Below are 21,220 nucleotides of genomic sequence, written 5' to 3' on the forward strand. Positions count from 1 at the left end.
GCAACATGATAGTTATTGTTGGATGTGAGTCGCTGCTACTCACAAAATTTTACTTTGCTTGGGATGAACACAGTTCTGGAAATAAAACACTTTTCCATTACAAGCTCTGTAATAGATCCACTACACTGAGGTCCAGTTATGCTGAGCTTTGTGTGTGCGTGCATGCGTATAGGAAGGGAGACAAAGGGAACCATGCTTATTAATCTTTCAGTGAATCAGTAAATTCATCTCCCAAGAGAGGCCATTAATGTTTGCTAGAAGTGGGTTTAATGAGAGCTCCCATTCTGAGGAATATGAACCCTGTGTGCATGGCCTCTTCCTCAACAGTGCTACACATAGGAGAGGTGCTTATTTTTCTAAAATGTTTTGGCAACAGCAAAGCCCCTATTTGGTAGGCAGCTGATCGACACAGTGACGGCAATTGAAATAACATTTGCTTTCTCGTGGTCTATCATCACTAGTCCTTATTAAAATATAACGCCATTAAAAAATTGTAAAAGTGTCACTCATAGTCCCACAAATGTTTTCAATAGCATTTAGGTGATCAGATTTTATATTCTCAAACCAGGACACATGGTTGGGGAGGGGGTCAGATGATGGATGGATGGATGGATGGATGGATGTCATATGTAACCTGTCCAATTTACCTCTGTTGGAAAACGAAAATTTACAGTGTTGGAAAATGAACACTGACAATACCCCCTTTCAGACATAAAGCCTTTTCCAGAAAATGTACTGCAATTTTCAGGTTAGAGGTCATGTGTGAACATGACCCTTTTGTAAATACTGGTAAATTTTGCCCTGGCAATTTCCCTTAATGAGAAGATATCTAAATTTCCATATTGATGCTGGTATGTGTGAACAGCACATGTGGTACATTTACCACTAAAGGCAACTAAACGATTTTCCTGTCATTTAACCTGGTTGCATGTGTGAAAGGTGCTAATGATAGCAACACACCTTGTTTAAATTTTCAAGTGCAGCACGATTAAATGGATCAGCTTCTTTCGACTTGCAACTTAAAAACGAATGAGTCTTTCACTTTGAAAGACTAGAATTCAAGTATCGTCAAATCAACGTCCAATGGCCAAGAAACGTCTTTACTTCCCTGCAAATGATATTAGATAGCTAGAAGTACATTGAGTATATTTAATTTCAAAGAAAAAAGAGCCAGCTGAAACCAGGACATATTTAAATTTTAACGAGAATTGTCGGGTCACCAGGACACACCACATCAGATAAACCAGGATGCCTAAATAGAATAGACTTTATTTCAGTTCTCAGATGAATACTAATAATGTATATGCTCCATGTTAGAAACTGTCATAAATTGCAAAACAGTAGATAACGACTTCAATTATGACTTAGATTTTATTTTATTCTGTTCCTTGTGCAAGTTATGGGATGGCTTTTTAAAAGACTTGGAATATAGCATGAACTTGGACTTCTTTAATATGATATTTTTGGTCTTTTTTAGAGCTTGACAGTCTAGGCCACCAATTTCTTTCATTGTATGGAACAGATCAGCCTTGGTATTCAACAAAATGAACGTCATCTCCTTTCAATTTTCGGGGGAACTCAAGGATGTTGCTACTTTTTGTGGAAAACATATCAGTGAGTCAAAAGGAAAGACATACTGTTAGACTCCAGTTGACATGTGGCACTTTGGTGTGCAGGTTCAGGCTGAAGATGAGGAGCAAGACGCCTGTGACGACGAAGGCACTGCAGCTGACAAACTCAAAGAGGTAGATGCCGGCACAGGGTGAGCACGACATTATGGTCTCAATGCAGATGAAAGAGATGAGAGCCAGCACCTGCAGCAGAGAGAAAAATAAACAAAGCAACAGAGTATGAGATCAAGCATTGATCGCAGTGGTAAATAATAACACACTATGTTTTATCAAATGCAAAATTAAAGGTAGCTCTAAAGACAACACCTGGGGCCATATGTATAAAGCCACTTAGAGTAAAATGTTAGTCTTAAGTGTGTCAAAATTCTAAGAATTACCTAATTTTACTCTTATTCCAAGATTTAAGAATAAGCGTGATTCATAAAGGTTCATAAGTGTTAGGACATGGTCTCAGCACCTAAATTGTTTAAGAGTGCTGGAGAGGTAACCTAGTTAGGAGTAGTACAATGCCTCTATTCCACAGAGACAACAAACTCAGCAACAAAGATATAATGTGTTGGACTTATGAAAGTGGAATTTGGGCAAATGTGTTTTTGTTGTTGAGCGAAATTATTTTAATGAATACACTGAAACTCATTGTTATGAAAAATGTGATGGGCTATATGCCTAAGCTTTTAGAGGGTTGCAACAAATAATTAATACAATCTAAATATCACTAAAATTATAAAAATCAATGATGAAAATAATCAACAATTAATTCAATTATGATTAGTTGAATATCTTTACACTTGCATGACAAACCTCTATCAGGGATGCCACTTTACAGTAGTGAAAACGTGTTTCTATGGGGAAAAAATTTATTTGAAAAATGGTAGTGTTGCATCTCAAAAGAGCCTAACCCAAACACTATATAAAACGTTTAATAAGCTCATAGTTTCATGTGGGGTGTCAGATGCTTTGACAGATTTCTGAGAGCTTGAGAGATGTTTAACCCCAGCTCATAATTTAAATTTTACTGATTTATTTGTATTTGTAAATATTATACATTTTTAAAAGTTTTTAAATTTTGAATGGCCATTTTGCTAAACAACTTGACCAAAAACAGCAAGCGAGTCATTATTACTTCAAATAGGCCAAACATAAATCAATACAAAATAAAAATAGGCTTACTTCATGGAGTAACCAAACAGAGTGCCACAATAAAATATTGTTGATATGTTGAACATCAAATGTATCACTAAATTGAACTGTGTTTAATGGAAATCTTATACAGTATGTAACTGTAATGGAAATGTAACAGTTTGCTTTATTATCATTTCATTTCATGATTTATATTGTCCTTCTATTTAAATTTCTTCTATTTATACTTGTATTTATATTGCAAGATTTTGCATATAGATTTTTGTAGCCTTCAATTTGCACATTGGTTGAGGACAACATTCAGTAAGATGTGTAATAATGTTTTAAAATAAAGGAAATAAAATGTGGCTCTCATTTGAATAATCAAAGAATGAATCAACAGAAAATAACCTATTGTCAAAATATTGTTTTATAATGTGTTGTTTTAAATCATGAGAGTTTACTGATGTCATACCAGCTGGAACACATTACTTTTGCAGACTCAGTATTGGCTGATTCAGTGTTCAAGGGCGGATTTTAGGACTCATAAAATTGTCACCTAAGAGTAATTCATGAAGCATTTAACACTAAAAGTAGCTCCTAAACTAACAACAGCTTAGAAGTCATCCTGAGGACTTCTAACTCCCTAAGAGTGACTCCCAAACTATCCAAAGCATGGCTGCTGTCATCCATCCACATTAATAGAATAGATAGAATAGAATCCTTTATTTTGGTCACACATTATACACACAGTTTTTTGCATATATACAGTGAAATTTATTAGTTTTCACATATCCCAGCTAAGCTGGGGTCAGAGTGCAGGGTCAGCCATGATACGGCGCCCCTGGAGCAGATAGGGTTAAGGGCCTTGCTCAAGGGCCCAACAGTGGCATCTTGGTGGTGCTGGGGCTTGAACCCCCAACCTTCTGGTCAGTAACTCTGAGCCTCAACCACTGAGCCACCACTGCTAATATATTAAAAACAATATATTAGAATATTACAATGACACTGACGGTTTAAAAATGATGTCTGAATCTCAACTGAGTCTATGTATTTTATTAATATAATATTTTAATATTATAAATATTATAATGCTGACAATGACCTTTAAATCACCTGAATCGCGAGAGTGTTTTTATTATTGTAAACTTAGTTAGAGATGCAGTTACCTCTCCCACAAACCGAAACAAAACTATTACACCAGAGATAAAGGTTTGACAACTCTGCGCTTCCTGGACACATATAAATAAAACTGTGTAGTGCGGATGAATTGGGAATTTCTGCCATTCGTCGGCAGAACAATCTATCAAACTATTTATGCCCTCTCCAGACCACATATCATCCAACAAAATGTTCACCAACCTAAAAAGATCTGTCTGTCCATTCATCCATCCATCTATCTATCTATGTGTGTGTATATATATATATATATATATATATATATATATATATATATATATATATATATATATGTTGTCTGTCTTAGCTGACAAATAGCTATTCCCTGTTTACCAATCACTGAGGGTGATTTAAAAGAGCTCGCTAATAATTGTGACATCCTCCATAGCAAGGAGGTCAACTCCGCCTGGTGCACACTGTACGATTTTGCCCACATAACTGCTGTCTGAGACAAATTTTGGGAATCCTAAAGGATTTCTGTTGTTGTAGACTCCAACTAAGTTCTGGCAGTGTCAGAAATTTACCATCACAGCCGTATAGTTTGACTGCTATTACGATGGCCAGATAAGATATTCCACTCCTCTCTCGCACCCCAATTCACATGGAGAAAATCTGCTCCACGTTTGCACCTCGATAGCAACATTTGTGCCCAGTTATCACTTTACTGAAGCTCTTTCATTATTTTTTCTACTTTTCACTTTATATAAAAAAATAAGCTGAAAACACTTGGGAGAAAATTTGAACACTTCTGCAATATGAAAGCAATATTCCCCGAATTAAATAAATACAGAGCTTACAAAATGAAAATAAAGAAATTATTGCATTTTCTTAAAAAAAAAAAACATTCTTTACATGTATCATGCATTTTCTTTACAACTTTATATTAATCACTATTTTACTTTTAATAATTTTACTTTAAATGTCTGTAAACTTCTTTAGTTAAGATTCACATCACTCCAGTTTAATTTAAAAAAAGTTTGAACAATTTATATTGGTAAGTTTTTATGGGCAGGGGTTATATTGAGGTGGGAGAATCCTACAATTGGGTGTCTAAGTACATTGGTGTCTAAATATGGATTTATTAAAAGGCCTGTATGATTTGTAAATCCTAGAAGCTTTTTTTTTTTTTCAAATTAACCAGTTTTACTGGAATTCTGTTTTATGATTTGTCTGTCATTATTTACGCATGTCATTATTCAATTAATTGTTTAATTAATTAAAATACATTATTACATGGAATCTTTGGTTTAGTGTTTTTACATTAGATGACAAAAAACTTTATTAAAGATTATATCAAATGTATTTTATACATTTTATAAAAATCAGATGATAGCTGGGGCAAGTTACCTTCTTCTTGCCCTAGTTTAGGGGTCATCTTATAGAACATGCTAAACTTATATCTAATCATTTTATAATTTACAAATAAATACACACTGATCTTAAAGGTGGAAACAAAAACCTTCTAACTTTGCTCAAATTGTTATTCTGATAAATTAGTTTTTTCTCCCCCTTTTCTTCCCAATTTGGAATACCCAATTCCCAAATGCACTCTAGTGACTCACCTCAATCTGGGTGGTGGAGGACGAATCTAAGTTGCCTCTGCGTCTGAGACCGTCAACCCAGGGGCGAAAATTTCATCAAAATGTTGGGGGGGACAATAAACATAATTCTCAAGAGCAATTTTTGAAGGGGACACCAAGGTTTTTTTTGTTGTTGCCCCGTTTGCATTTGTATTATTTTATTTCTTAAACAATTATTTTAAGAATATATCATTATATTATTTACAATACACATATTTTAATTATATTTTCGGGGGGGTCCTTCACGTTATTCTCTGCGGCATCCACACACAACTCACCATGCTCCCCACTGAGTGCGAACCACATTATAGCGACCACGAGGAGGTAACTCCATGCAACTCTACCCTCCCTAGCAACCGGGCCAATTTGGTTGCTTAGGAGACCTGGCTGGAGTCTCTCAGCATGCCCTGGATTCTAACTTGCGACTCCTGGGGTGGTAGTCAACGTCTTTTCTCGCTCAAATCAGTGGATCTAATAAAAGGGTGAGCAGTTGTTTTCACATTAAGCGATTTCAATGGAACAGAGATCAGACCAGGGCATGATACAGAAGTGGAATGTGCGTCTTTATACGGGGGCACACGGTCTCGTACTGTTCTTGTATACTCTACCAGGGTCCGCAACTTACTAGAGTGAAACATAAAGAACTTAGTGCACTCACTAAATAGAGACGGAATGTGTCAAATGGATCAACAAAACTTGCATGGGAGAATACAGAAACTGAATGGATTGACAAACAAAAATGTCTTATTCTTTTTAGAATCGTAGGTGCCGGAACAACATTTCGGACAAATTTAACCCCCGTTTATGGGACTTTTTAAGCCAAATCAGCAGATACAATTGGATACAATTATATAAATCTACAGTATGTCAAGTTTGTGCAGTATCCATAGCAAATTTCCAATTCCACCAACAACCCCACCAACAAATCTAGCCTTTTCTCTTCTATTCTACTCCAGTGGGAGTCATGTTCACTGATCGGGAAGATTGGGACCATGGTCACTGGCTACGATGTGTATTTTACAGTCTGACATAATGTCGCACAGTGTACCTTGGCAATATCAATGCGTTCATATCTTGCAGTCTGACAAGCAAAAATCTTAAATGGACTTTAAAAATCCTACAGTGTATAGCTGGCTTTACTCTTTATTTCCTTAGTAAAACTCACTCTTAGCCGTTTTGTGTATAGGTTTTAAGCAAAAACACCTAGAACTCTTTGGAGAACACCTAGTGGTAAGATAAAAATCTTTGTGAATACGGGTCCTGATGTTTACGAAAACGAGACAAACTCAAATCTATCTCTAGTGCAACTCATGGTGCCTGGTTAAAGACAACAATATACAATACGGTCCTTTGTAAGGAGCAGTCAAAGAACAACAGGTTTCAAAAGTTTGTTTAAAGGTATAAATGACTCTACATTCAGGAGTTATTTTGTAATGTATTTTCCACATGGTCATAACAGGGCCTTGTGGAGTATGTTGAACCCTGTTGAAGTTGCATAGGGTTCACCAATGTTTTTCCACTACATTCATCTGTAGACCACAGCATGGGAAGAATTCTGAGGTTAATGTGCTATTTAGGTGTTATGCAGCCTTGACTCTTCCAGCACAAAACCTCAGACAGATTACAGGTTGGCCCGCTCCAAACAGGGGAGACCACTGCCACAAAACATTCCAAAATCCAGCTGGGGGCCGTATCCAGCTGGCCCAGAGGAGAGTGCTCAGCACATCTAGTGCTCAGCACATCTAGGAATGGAAGAACAATCTGGAAACCTTCCTCTCAAAATATTGATTTCTGTGATGATAAAAAAAATTGTAGGCTTGGTAATGGTATGAAAGTGATAGTCTGCAAATTCATCCTGATGGTAAATAATAAAAGCAAAATCAGATTTCATTTGTGTATCGCTCCATCATTCCCATTGGTAAGTGAGTCTTTAGTCCCCCTATTCCCATATAAGCATCCTATTATGTCAACATGAGTTCCCTGTTAAGTAGGCCACTTTGACGCTATAGTAGCTGACGCTGTGAGAACTCCACCTAGGGGTGGTGACCTTGAACCCCTATACCATCATGCCAATTTGACTGGTTGGTGACGCTTCGCGCTCTGAACTATGCTTGCATCATCACATCCATATAAGCCTGAGCCCAGCACCAAACCATCCGAATTTTCCTCTCTTATGCTCTTGAACCCTAAAACAAGAATTCGCTGTTCTAATCTGCACCTTGTCAGCAAGTAAAACTTCTTCTCCCTGCATGCTCCAGCAAAAAGCATATCCTTAAAACATTTTCATGTTTGCAAGTTGTTTAAATTGTGTTTCTTGAAAAAATGTACTGAAGAAACTAAAAAAAAAGCCAATTGCTGAAACAATGTATCTTTAAACTAAAAAATGTTTTGTAAGTTTTTTCCACCTTGTGAGCGATTTATCCCTCTTTCCAACAGGCACAAGCCCTGTCTTTTATGCTTGGGCCAAGCTCATGCTGAAGCAGCAATTCTGGGGCCTGATTGTGTTAATTGTGAATGCATGGAGCTCAAGGCACTATGCTCCTGGCTTGCTTTTATTAAGAAAGTTGAAGCCGGTCCCTCTCCCTACCGAGAGACAACTTGAAGGAGGTGAGAGAGGACAGAATATAGATTATGAAGAGGATTTTTTTGCCAGCACAAGCCTTGTGCACCTCTGCTCCTCCATATGCAGGGTCTTTGCCCATCTGGTATGCCTGTGATGACCTACGCTCTTCGATGAGCATGGTTCTATCAAGATGCTATATCACTGGATGCCTCTGTTGCTGAGACCTGGTCACAGAAGCTGGGTTTCCATCTGAATGTTTCACATTTTTTAAGTGCATTTCTAAAAATTAGACTAAAGAAATTATGAATTGTTGTGCGTTTCCATCCACTACATCATGCTCATTATCTTCAAAGAGACTGCCTTGTCTTGATGGAGCAGCTGAATAACCTCCTTTCTTCGGAGAGAGATTTATTTGCAGAATTGAAGCAATTGTATACCTCTTTTTATTAAATGTGCCAGGATACATCACAGAATAAGTGTAATATCTGATATAATGAGGTCTAAAGTGTGTGCAATGCCCATAGGCTGCCAGTCTCCGCATACATAGGAGCTCAAAACTGTTCTGGCAGATTTTGAGGTCCCACTTTAAACTGGTCATGAAATGGAGAATCCAATTTTCCTTGATATTTAGACATATAAGCGGTAACTGTACTATAAAAACATACTGTAAATTTCAGAACTCAAAACTTCCCCAGTCTGAAAAGTTAATGACATCACAACACATTTGTATTTACACATTGCACAACATGCGTAATCATCCCACCCACAAGCAGGCCTTGTGTGGCTAATTATTCCTAACATAACACCTAAGGGGACCCATCTGGCTATTTTGGATAATTTTTGTATAAGATCTCTTTGACCGCTGCCATATATACGCTTTTTAAAGATGCAGTGCCAAGTTAAAACTTTGAAAGGGAGAGCCAATTCTCTCATTCAGCTACTGCCTCTTGTTTATTTGAGCACAAAAGCATCATAGATGTATTCTTTTGCCCATCTATGCTATTTTTAATTGATGGTGCATGTGAACATAGGATGTCTTTGACGATAGACATCTTCGACTGTTTCGGTGTGTTTCCACTGATGTGTGCCTCAGTGCGCCTTCAGTATGTACAGTATGTGCATAATTTAAATTTTGCAACATTTTGTTTGTGAACAAACAAAATGTGATTCAAGCTTTGCAAAAGATTTATTATTGAAGAGTGGGTCTATTAAAAACACTTCAAAAACTTTTAATTCATGAATATTTCAAATGTCATGACTGTTTGAATGTAAACAGTTGTGCTTGAGATGAACAGTTTAATATGTTCAGATACAATGTGTTGGATGTGTGTTAGGTTTAAACCCTGCAATTTTTATAATGTCAAGGTTCATTCTCTTCCAAATTGAGTTTGCTGAATTTGAGGGGCTGCAAAATGTTAGTCAATTATAACAGTGGGCGTTTATGTTGAAGTTTTAAGGAGGTGCTGAGACAAAACAGAGCATTTCAGACAGAGGGCCAAAAACAGGGTGGAAAATAATAACATATTACTAAATTATGACTGGTTTAGTTATTGCAAAATAACTTTTATAACATTATCATTGGACCTCAGGGAAGATAATAAAATTATTTGAAAAAGCACTTCATGACCCCAATAAAGCTGTGGGTTAAACACTTCTGAATTCCAAGGGTTATGCACGAAGAATTGTGTGCCGAGGTGGGACCTTTGGTTCACATCAAGCTATCGCACACTCTTAACATGTGCATTGTGCACGAAAGGTGAAAACACATCATCATGTATGCGAATAAACTGCTTCCATCACCTTTATGCGCATTTTAACTAATGCTATACTCTAGAAAATCCACATCCTCCTAACGCATTTTATTTGATGCAAATTTTGAGAGTATAATCACGAATCAAGCGTTTACATTCAGGATTTCTTATGCGCAATTTACAAATGTGCATAAAAATTGTTGGATGGAAACCCATCTAATCCATTGATGAGAAGGGTGTTCTGAGATGGTTGAAGTTCTCTGTTGGGTGGTCGAGAAACTACAGCTCGAGTTGCCCATTCCTAATATGCCCGAGCATTGTTGGCTGGATGAACGGTTCTTACAGATCCGGCGTAATTGAGCATTATGTTGTTCTTTCTCGAGCAGCACGTCCAACTGCATCTTGAGAGCAAAAGTCTAATTTTACTTGTTCCGTGTAATGTGTTCAAAGTCTAGATCTGCGCAATCCATAAGTTATTGAATAATGTCTTTCTGCTGTTTACAGTCAGTTGTTCATCAAAAACAAGAAAACATAAACATTTAATTCTAATCCCGAATAGCACGGTTGAGGTAAAGAATATGTGATAATTTACAGAACTCTTTACAGAACTGCTGCTTTTCTTAGAGAGAAACAATCACACAATCTCATATTTATTGATGGATGACATGGATTTGTACATTTAAAAAAAAGTTAAAATGTGACCAAATTACTGAAAAATAAATGAAATATAATTTGTATATGTTATATTTTTTGTGTATTTATGTACCAAGTGGATAGGTTGCTGCTAGCTTCATCGGTTTACAAGCACAGACATTTGTTACATGCTCATTTGGACTACTGGACAATGAGTGTGTTGGTGCCCAGTGAGCTAGTTTATTTCAGAAGAATGAAAGTCCACTCTGTTGGCACACATGACTGACAAACCTTTTCAGTCCATTCTCCTACACATGGCAAGGTTCAAGTTGGGGAGAACCCTGCCATTGCTTCAATACCAGCGAGCACTGTGTTTGATGCCCGCTGCAGCCGCCAACACCCCGCCAGGCTTGCTATAGATGAGACTTCTCCAGTGCTTGCTCAACTTGGGGGTAACTCATCAGGCTTGGCAACACGGTCACCTTTGCCTGCTAGTGACATGTCGCTGTTTAGTAACCGCTTGCTATTTGGAGGAGAGCAGAAAGCATCATGGTGCCATGATGGGATAATGGAGACTCCACCCTCAGTCAGTTCAGGGGTGTTAAGTAGTTCAAGGGAAAGGAGGCGAGAACCGGCTTGACAATATAAATAATAGTTTTAATGATATATGCCTTTCCTCCTGTCCCCTTGCTACATCATGTATTGTGCAAGATATGGGAAGACAAAGAAACAGTGATACTAGTTGCTTTGATATGGCCCAACAGCCACTGGTTTCTAGAGGTGGTAAAGCTGTTGGATGCTTTCCCATGGGACATTACATTGAGGATGTATCTGCACTCGCAAGCTCGAGATACAGTCTGGCATCCTCAGCTGTAGTTGTGTAGACTGCATGTCTGGCCTTTAACACAATAGTCAAGTCAAGTCATTTTTATTAGTTTAGCATTTTTCACATCACACATCGTTTCAAAGCAGCTTTTCAGGAAATCATGCATTAACAAAAAATTTAACTGTAATATTTATAGTCTTAGAGAGTATTTATAGTCTATCGTTGTGCAGTTTGATTAAATATGATTGTAAATTGTGTAAAGAAATTAAATAATAATTGTATTTTGAACCCCTGTGAGTAAGCTGAAGCACAAAACTTCTCGGTTACTGTCGTAACCTCCATTCCTTGATGAAGGGAACGAGAAGTTGTGTCGATGTAGTGACACTAGGGGTCTCTCTTGAGAGCCTTGGTTACTTCTTATCTTTGAGAAAAGGCCAATGAGAATCGGCAAATAGAATTTGCATGCCCCTCCACCGGACATACGGGTATAACAGGAGGCATGCGTACGTCTGTTCAGACAGGTTTTGAGCTGAGGAGCCGAGAGTAAGGTACCGGCCCTTTCAGCAGCTAGTACAGTGTTGTGGCAAGAGGGACACAATGTCTCATTCCCTCCATCAGTGAACGGAGGTTATGACAGTAGGGAAAAGACCCCGCAAAGACCACATCCTGCCCAGCAGGGGAGGTTAACATGTGGCAAAGTAAGTCACATGGGCTTACCAGCCACATATGGATGTGGTGTGGTGGTAGGTCCTGCCTTGACGGGGAGGAGCTCGACAAACACAGCGACCGGGGGGGCAGAGGGGACTCTGCCCAAGGGAGACGTGGGTCCTCTGACAGGGGGATCGGAAAATACATCACAGGAGATTATTGGAATAATCAGAACCTGTGGAGCACCTGTTCCGGTACAGGCAAGTCTGTGCCTGCACAAACTTCCTCCACTGAATTCGGAGCCAGAGGGCTAGGGAGAAAGAATACCCAGGGTCCGTGACTTGTGGACTTGACTGGGGGAGCAGAGCGCACGTCTTCACCTCAGGGGAGGGGAAAGGCGCTATGCACAAGCGATACACCCAGCCTGCTGTTCTGTATTACCGAATTCTATGTGTTTGGACCTGTCAAAACACGGGATGAGACCGGCTCAACCCAGAGACTGTAAAATCTCACAAAGGTATTTGGTGTTGCCCAGCCCGCTGCTCTACAGATGTCTGCTAGAGACGTGGTTCAGCCTCTGGGCACCTCTAAAGAACCTGAAGATCAGGTCGTGCTTCCCTAATGACTTACCATCCACTGCATCGTGTTGAGCCACTATGGCATCTACATAAACCTTCAAGGTGGAGGGGGACAGCTGCCCCTCCAGCCTCTCCTGCAGGAATGTGAGCACTGACCTGACTGCACACCTCTGTGGGTCTTCAGATCGGGAAGAACACCAATTTGCAAATAAGTGCCACTTTAGGGCATAAAGCTGCCTGGTAGAGGGAGCTCTTGCTTGAGTGATCGTGTCTACGACGACTGGTGGTAGACCGTTTAGATATTCTGCATCCCGAAGGGCCAGACGTGGAGGTTCCAGAGGTCTGGGCCCTGATGCCAGAGGGTCCCTGTCCCTGAGAAAGAAGGTCCTTCCTCAGGGAAATTTGCCAGGGAGTTGCTGTCTCGAGGAGCGTGAGCTCCGACATCCGAGAACCAAGTCCAAGTGGGCCAGTAGGGGGCCACAAGAGTGATTTGTTCCTCGTCTTCCCTGACCTTGCACAGGGACATGTGTACTTGCGCAGCCACCGAGGCCAGCTGTGTGCCAGTGCGTCTGTGCCGAAGGGTGCTTCCGTCAAAGAGTACCTGAGTGGGCAAGTGAGTGGATTTTCGGGAGGCAAACAGATCTACCTGTGCTCTGCTAAACCAACCCCAAATCAGCTGGACCGCTGGATCAGATTCTCCACTCTCTGCTGAACGTTACCTGCCATGACAGCGCATCCACAGTGGTGTTTAGGTTGCCCGGGACACGAGTGGCGTGCAGCGACCTCAGTCGCGCTGCTCGGGTTGATGCATATGAGACCGTTTCAGTGGAACCACTGTGCCGGTCTGAACGTACTCAGGCAGTTCAACACCGACTGAGACCGAGTCTAACTCCACTCCAATAATAATACAAAAACTATCAGTAACTATCGACAGATTTTTGTCGATAACCGATAGTTCCAAAAAGCAACTATCGGCACCGATTAATTGGTAAAACCAATATATCGGTCTACCTCTAGGCTGTATGCCTTTAAATGGCGACTTTTTGCTGATTGTGCTGTGCAGAAGATACTCTTCCTTTCTGCAAGAGCTTTTGGATGCAGGACTCTAAAGTATACGTAGTTGGCATAGTATCATCTCAGACCCTTTTTGAGGACTTGTCTGTAGGCAAACACACTGTTGTCATTTCTGATCATGCACCGATCATCTTTCCTATAAATAATAGAAATATGAATAAAAGTATAGAATGAACAAATCTTTACTCCAAGACGAAGAGTTTAATGAATACTTTAAAAAAAGAATGGGCATCCTTCCTGGAAATAAACAACACACCAGTCATTTCTGCTCTAACTCTCTGGAAACTCGTATTAAGAAGTAAGATAATATCATATTCAACATACAAACACAAGAATGTACAAGAATTGGAAAAAGAGTTGGAAAATAAAACACAACTATAACACAATACCTTTGCACATAATCTCAAAGAACAGACACTAAAAGAGCTGAATAAAACCAATATGGACCAATTGAAGACATTATAAATAAAACTATTTACAAAAACAATGGTAAAGATGCATACACAATGATAAATCAGGACAATACAGTGAAAACCTACTTAAACACAACAGAGAAAAACCTACAATTATGAACTCAGGGGGAAAGACACTCTATCTCACAGGTCATAAATGACACCTCCCGACATTCTACAAAAATGTATTCAGTAAAGAGCAAAACAATAAAGACTAATATTTTTTAAAGTAATATAGTTCTACCCTGTTTAAACATAGCTCAAATATAACAACATCAATGAATGAATACAAAAATGCCATTAATTCATTGTCAAACAATACAGTTTCTGGTTTAAATGGTTAGCCAGAATTCTACAAACACTTTTGGTCAACTTTCTCAGCCTTATTCTTGAAGATGACAGCAATTATTAAAAACACTTACTCTAGTCCAATTCATAAAAATACAGCAGTAATTTCAATCATGCTTACACCTAAAAAAGATCCAACAATATGCAACAGTTTCCACCCATTGTCTCTTAACAACACAGATCTGAAAATAATTAGTAAAGATTTAGACACACATTTCGAATCAGTAATTTCATGTCTCATCCATCCAGACGAAACCAGTTTTACTAAAGGGTGTTACACATCAAATATTGTTTTTCAAATAATGATTATTCAACATCATGAGTCTCTTTAAACAATCCAATAAAAATACAACAATCAGTGGATGCTGAAAAGTATCTTTTGGAAATTGTATTTTCCTTTCTACTATACTTAAAAAATTTGGTTTTCGGGAGTCAATAATTCATTGGATCAATAAACACTAATGGCATCACCATCATTCCAGCTACAGCGAGGGACAAGACAAGGGTGCCCACTATTTCAAATTCCCCATTACTCTTTGCTTTATTCATAGATCCTCTAATCGCTGCAGTAAGACACAATTTTATATATAATATAATATATAATATATATATATATATTGATTCTACACACCCGGTCCCTTATCAGGCTAATTAAGCCTCAGAGAGGGATAAAGGCCGACTGCGAAGGATAGTGCGGGAGAGAGATCGTTTACGGACATGTCAGTCATGTGTTTGTTTTGGCTTTTTGCAACGTCTTTTTCCTCCTTTCAAACAACCAAGGTTACACTTGTAACTGAGACAACACTTGACATGCTCCATTAAGTTTTCTAGTCCCACTTGGAGTATCAAGGTCTTTACCATATGCATGTCTGTGATGTATATAAGACAGTTGGTTGTCCCATTTGTCATTAATGGTTCAAAAGGGTGAGCAAGATTACCTCATATATGAATGCTATGTTCTCTTTTGCGAAACTTGAAGTGGATTGGACATCACATTTGACTACTTTACTATTGCACAGTTCATGCTGCTTTATATTGCCAAAGCGTGGACTCAGAGGAGGACTGCAAGGGCTGAGGGGGCCATTTGGGACAGGGCCAAACTGTCTGAAGTACATCAGTGCATCATAAGTATTTGTTGATTGTGGACAATTACACTAACTTTTCACACAATAAAGATCCTGTTCAGAGACATCTGAAAATAATTTCATGCTTTTTATTTGAAATGCAGTAATGGCATCAGCCAGCAATCTTTTATTGAAATCATATGATTTTACATGGCAGTGACCTGATCTAGCATGAAAAAATTATTGTATAATCTAGTATCCATAAAAAACTAAAACAAGAAACAAACACTCACAAATTTCATACATGTATTAAACATATTATCTAATGATGGTTAAATGTTTGAAATGTAAATTCTGTCTATAAATGAATTTCTTTTTAAAACTTTTTAAATTTAAATGTATTTTTTCTTAAATGGGCAGCAATAAAGACAAAGGGTTTCTATTTTAAAGAAGCTAAAATATTACATAGCTTTTATTTTAACATTTTATTGGTCACTAGAAAATTCCCATTCCTCCATATGTGCTATTTTATAGTTTGATGACTTTACTATATTAAAATGTAAAAAGTAATAATCAAGAAAGAGTAGGTGTGTCCAAACCTTTGACTGGTAGTGTATATGATTTACATTTTACAGTATTTTGACTGTACATTTCAAATACATTACCCTGTCTGACCATAACTGTTAACATTGGTTCGTATCCATTTATTGTATCAAGATAGGAATTACATTCTTGTTCTCTCCCTGTCAAATGATTGGTTTCTTGTCACAAGCCATCCAAAGCAACATAGAGTACATTTAGCATGGGCAACACCAGGAAAAATGTGGGTTTGGATGTCTTGTTAAGCCTTGAGGTTGGTAGCACATCTGATCTGACACAACAGCATAATGTAGCTACTTCAACCAAATACTCTCCCATAGCACTAGATTGCTTTTCAAATGTACCAGCATTTCAATGTAGCTTTCAGAGATTTGTACATCAGATGATTTTCATCTGCAGGATGAAAATGTTTTTACCACTAAGAGGTCGATTGAGAATTTCTTTCTCTCTAAAACACTCAAAGCCATCATTATCTCACTGATTTATTTGCATTAAGCTCATTAGCGAAGTGTGGAGCAAAGATTAATGACTTCACATGTCATCTTGTTTCCTGTCAACGGTGCCATCAGAGTCACTATCACTAGAGTTTACTGTGAGTCCCTCCTTCTATTATAAAGTAGACTAAAGATGTGCATTTGGAGATGAGGTTGTATTGTTTGGTCAAAAAAACGAACAGAGTCTCAGATTCTTTTCTCATGCGGGTTTTTCCATTTTTATTCACCTCCTAGTTTTCTTACCACATATTTCACCCACTGCCCCCTAGAGCATATATTCAGGAACTCCCTAACATATATGGGAATTACAAATAGATATTCAAACTTGAATATTACAGAGGTCACTTCTCTTAATAATCTCAGCACAGCCCATGGTCCACAAGCAGCAGGTGACAGCCATGAAGACAGCCCGTGCAGGGTGAGATTTTAAGTAGTGATTATGTGCCAGCCCCCACCCTCTTCCACCTATCCTTTAGAGCCCCCCTATGTTTCATATATGACATTAGGTAATCAGCAAGTTCCTTGTCGTAATGCCCACATGGAGTAAAATCCCCAATTTTACACACGCCATCTGTTGTGCCCTGAAAATTAATGGCAAGAGGCTTGGTCTGACAGCTTGCATTGTGTTCCAAGTGCTCCTCCTTGAACGGAAATTACCCTTCAGCTCCCACCCAACTGACTTTTCCTAGCCTAAAGGGAATTTTGCTGGTATTTTGCTTGAACACAATTGAAGCCACTATTCTGAAGCTCCTTACCTTTGAAGATTTTTGGAGACAAGCACTTACATACGTTTTACGAGAGTGGCTGAAGAGAATACACTTTCAGATATACATGTGCCAAAAGCATCTGGTAAGTCCATCAAGCGCCCTACATTTTACAGAGAGGGCTCTTTCAATAATATTTAACTTTCCTATATCACAATATAGCCTGAAAAACTTTCCTTCAAGGTAAACTGACTCAATTATGTTACAACTTCTCAGCTTTCACTGCTCCGATAAAGCATAAAGCATAAAGGAACAAGTCTGAATCAGAATAATATAAGCAGGCATCTTCAAGATCTGGTGGCTAATGCTGCGCGCACGTTGTGTCAAAATTACTGTAGTTGCGAGGTGGCAACTCAGAGATTCTACTCTAAGCTGTTTGCGTCTTGGACCTTGGAAGTTTTATGATTTGATTTTAACATTTATAAGGCCAAAATGGCTTTGTTGTATCAAAATATCAGCAAACAAATATCACTATCACAAAACCTTTCACCACATGAATTCCTTCATTCACCTCTATATGTCAATCACCCCAGGTAATCTCATGACAGTCAAGTCAAGTTTTTAACTTGTAATTACTAGTTCAACCAAGAAGTGAAAAATTTTTACAAGTTGGAATCTCGAAATTACAGCAATTCTAACAGACATGAACACACCATTTGCCATGTCCACACTAATACATTCGAAAATGCTCTCCATTAGCGCATACTTTGAGTTTTCAGTTTCCTAACGTCATCATTAATTTCTCAGAACCTGCATAGACAGTTGAAAAGCTAAAAGCTTTTGCCCTTCAGGGATACATTTAAAGGGTTCCTCCTAGTCAAGCTGGTTGTGTAAAGGAAGCTGTATAAAAACACAGTAACATAAGGGTCAGGTGGTGGTATTGGTGTATCTCTCAGGAAAATTCATTTCAAGGTGTTAAATTCAATGTAAATACCATAACTATGAACGTAAACTTTTGCAAATGGTCTGATTACAATACAGTTTTGTTCACGTCTTAACCTCACATTCATCATTACCCCACTAACTTTACCTGACAGACTACAACAGATGGTTTAATGTCAAAACCAAATGGCATTACTATGATTATAGAAGCCAAACAGATACGGTTCAACAGAATATATATTTGTATTGACATGTTTCATGTGACGTTAATGTAAGACCACACTGCCATGTTTGTGACCAAATTTCCATTATTTTCCATCATTGCAAAATTCGGCTAAATTTTTGTTTCTATTTATAAACCTGGAGATACTGCTGTTTACTTACTATAGCCAAAATGTAATTTTTCATTCAATAAAGTTTTATCTTTCAAGTGACTTTATTTTTGCCAAAGTCAAGCAGCGACAAAGGGGGAGGATATAAAGGTTTGCGATAATTATAATACATTGTAATAAATAAGAAAGCACTATAATATGATATTTATGTGTATATACACTAATGTTAGTCAATAAACAACAAATCGTAATATAATGAAGCAAATAATTTATTCACACCAACAGTCTACAATGTAAACATATTAGTCTTATTCACTAACATGCCTTGGTTGCTTTCTTTGTATTGTCTTTATGACTTAAAAACAGCTCTTAAATTCATACAGACAAGATCAACACAGACGTTTTATAATATTTAACCTAATCAGAGCAGACAAAACACAAATATTTGTAACTTCTGAATGAGAGATGTTTATGGTGATGTACCAGTTGGCATGTGTATTCGCTGGTCACACATTAGACTCGTCGGCGTACAGTGGTAAATCATTAATAAAATATATTTAAATGTCTGCGAAAGTCAAATTTGGCAATGTTTGTGCTGACCTCAGATGTGCACACACCTTTTCTGGGACTTGGCATAGATCAAAAGCATTTGGGGGGTTTTCTTGATATCATTTTATCCATTTCCATTCACCGCCATCGGTTTCCATCCGCTGATGGTCACAAATATGGCGGCTGCAGGGAAAAAGTGACATCACTGAAACCGGTCAATACAAGCATTCAATTATTATTTTTGTTATTTTGCTGATGGAATAGGATGGATGAGCCATTAACATGAATGGCTTAGCCATGAAAACAGCATCTACAGATGGACAACAAAAAACCTCACAAAGATTAAACAGTCAAAAAGGCTGCTCCTTATCCCACAGGGGCTTTAGGTAAATCATTGGCTAAAGCATGGAGAAACAGCCATGGTTGAATATCCTTGGCAAGCTGACAGTAGGAAACATGCAGCCATGTGAAAAGTCCTGTGCTACAGATCAATTTGCTCTCTTTTCTCTATAAATATTCAAACAAACCAAATACCAAGCAAGTTATTAACAGGACAGAATGGGGAAATGTCCTGTACAGAGTGCTCTGAGGAATACACCATAATGTGGTACTTGAGGAAAATTGAGGACCTAAAAAAGGAACTAAAATCTAAGACGCAGAGCTAGATTTAGCCATTTCAGCTTTTAATATATTACATAGCTGTCAAACATTGATGAGGTACAGAATGACTTATCATTTATTTTACAAGATTTTATGGCCGCAGTCTAAACATCCCATGGGGTATCTCTGCAATGTTGCAATTTATGTGGGAACGTTCTAAATCATATCCTGTGTCGTTTTTTCACATTTGTATTTTTACTCATTGTCATTCTCTAACCTGCCCATTTTACCATTTCTGAAATATTAAACTTTCCAAACCAACTTTATTCTCATTTCTACATGAGCAAAAATGTTCACACAAAGTTTGACCTTCAGCAGGCACTATGAAAACTAAGCAGGCACTATGAAAACTAAGCATTGCAGGTGTGTGTTAAACCTATTCTTCACCTTCCATTTCTGTCTATGATAACCCTGTGGTTCACTCAAAAAAAGATGGTTCTTGAAAGTGGTTATTTATTGACATTGATAGTTCTATTTAGAAGCATATCTTACTGAAGAACACTTTTGTGTTAAAAGGTCCTTTGTGTTGGGCATTAGGGGTTCTTTATTCTCACCCTTTTGGTTTTTGAAAATAACTGTCATTCAATTCTTTAAAAGCTTTTTTCAAAGATTGTTTGACACACAGTACTGGGGTCCTGGCTGTTACGAATGAGGTCGGAGTCAGACAAGGGATGAGGATCCAAATGCGGGTTTATTGATAAAAAGGAAACAAACAGGCATGAACAAACAAAACTACCACGATGGGCAAAATGAAAACAAAACATGAAAACACAGGAACTGGAAACACGGGAACATAGGCATGGGAGCGAGCATAAACTATGCACAACAACATTCAACGATAGACAAGGACTGAAACAAAAACCAGGATATAAAATACAAAACATAGGACAAAGGGGCCAATGAACAAACAGAACTCAAACTAGGTAACAAGGTGATTAACAGAAGCAAATGACAAATTAACAAGGGCAGGTGAAAACAATGAACAGTGAACACGAGGGAAAACAAGACTATGGAGTTACAAGGGTGCCAAAAGTGAAAACTAAGGAATGCAAAAAGTGACAAAAATGGCAAACAAGAGGGAACAGTGAAACAAGACAGGGTAACCGTTACATAGCCCCCCCTCAAGGATTGGATACCAGACGAACAACAAAAACAAAAAACAGGAAGAACAAATGACCAATGACTGGGGGCACAAAGGGCAGACAGGCAGTCCGGGGGCAACGAGGGGCAGACAGGCAGTCCGGGGGGGCAACGAGGGGCAGACAGGCAGTCCGGGGGGGCAACGAGGGGCAGACAGGCAGTCCGGGGGGGCAACGAGGGGCAGACAGGCAGTCCACGGGGGGCACAAGGGACACGGAGACAGACCAAGGAGGGCGAGAGGGAAGATAAGCAGTCTCTGGGGGTGTGTGCTAGGAACCAGGTCGGGTGGCCTGGGGAGCTTCCACCGGGTAGGGGCGGGTTTAGGTGGACTGGGAGATGGCCGTAGAGCAGGG

At 38.6% G+C, this 21,220-nt stretch overlaps 1 protein-coding gene across 1 annotated transcript in view; it reads right to left on the bottom strand.

Moving 5' to 3' along the window:
- Nucleotides 1-21,220, bottom strand: part of cmtm4 (CKLF-like MARVEL transmembrane domain containing 4) — a 53,884-nt gene that overhangs the window by 16,846 nt on the left and 15,818 nt on the right. The window contains exon 2 of the mRNA XM_052150488.1: nucleotides 1,638-1,814. Within this exon, the coding sequence (XP_052006448.1) occupies nucleotides 1,638-1,814 (177 nt within the window). The remainder of the gene's footprint in view (nucleotides 1-1,637; nucleotides 1,815-21,220) is intronic.

This window comes from Xyrauchen texanus, chromosome 2 (assembly GCF_025860055.1).
Source record: "Xyrauchen texanus isolate HMW12.3.18 chromosome 2, RBS_HiC_50CHRs, whole genome shotgun sequence".
Classification (NCBI taxonomy): Eukaryota; Metazoa; Chordata; class Actinopteri; order Cypriniformes; family Catostomidae; genus Xyrauchen; species Xyrauchen texanus.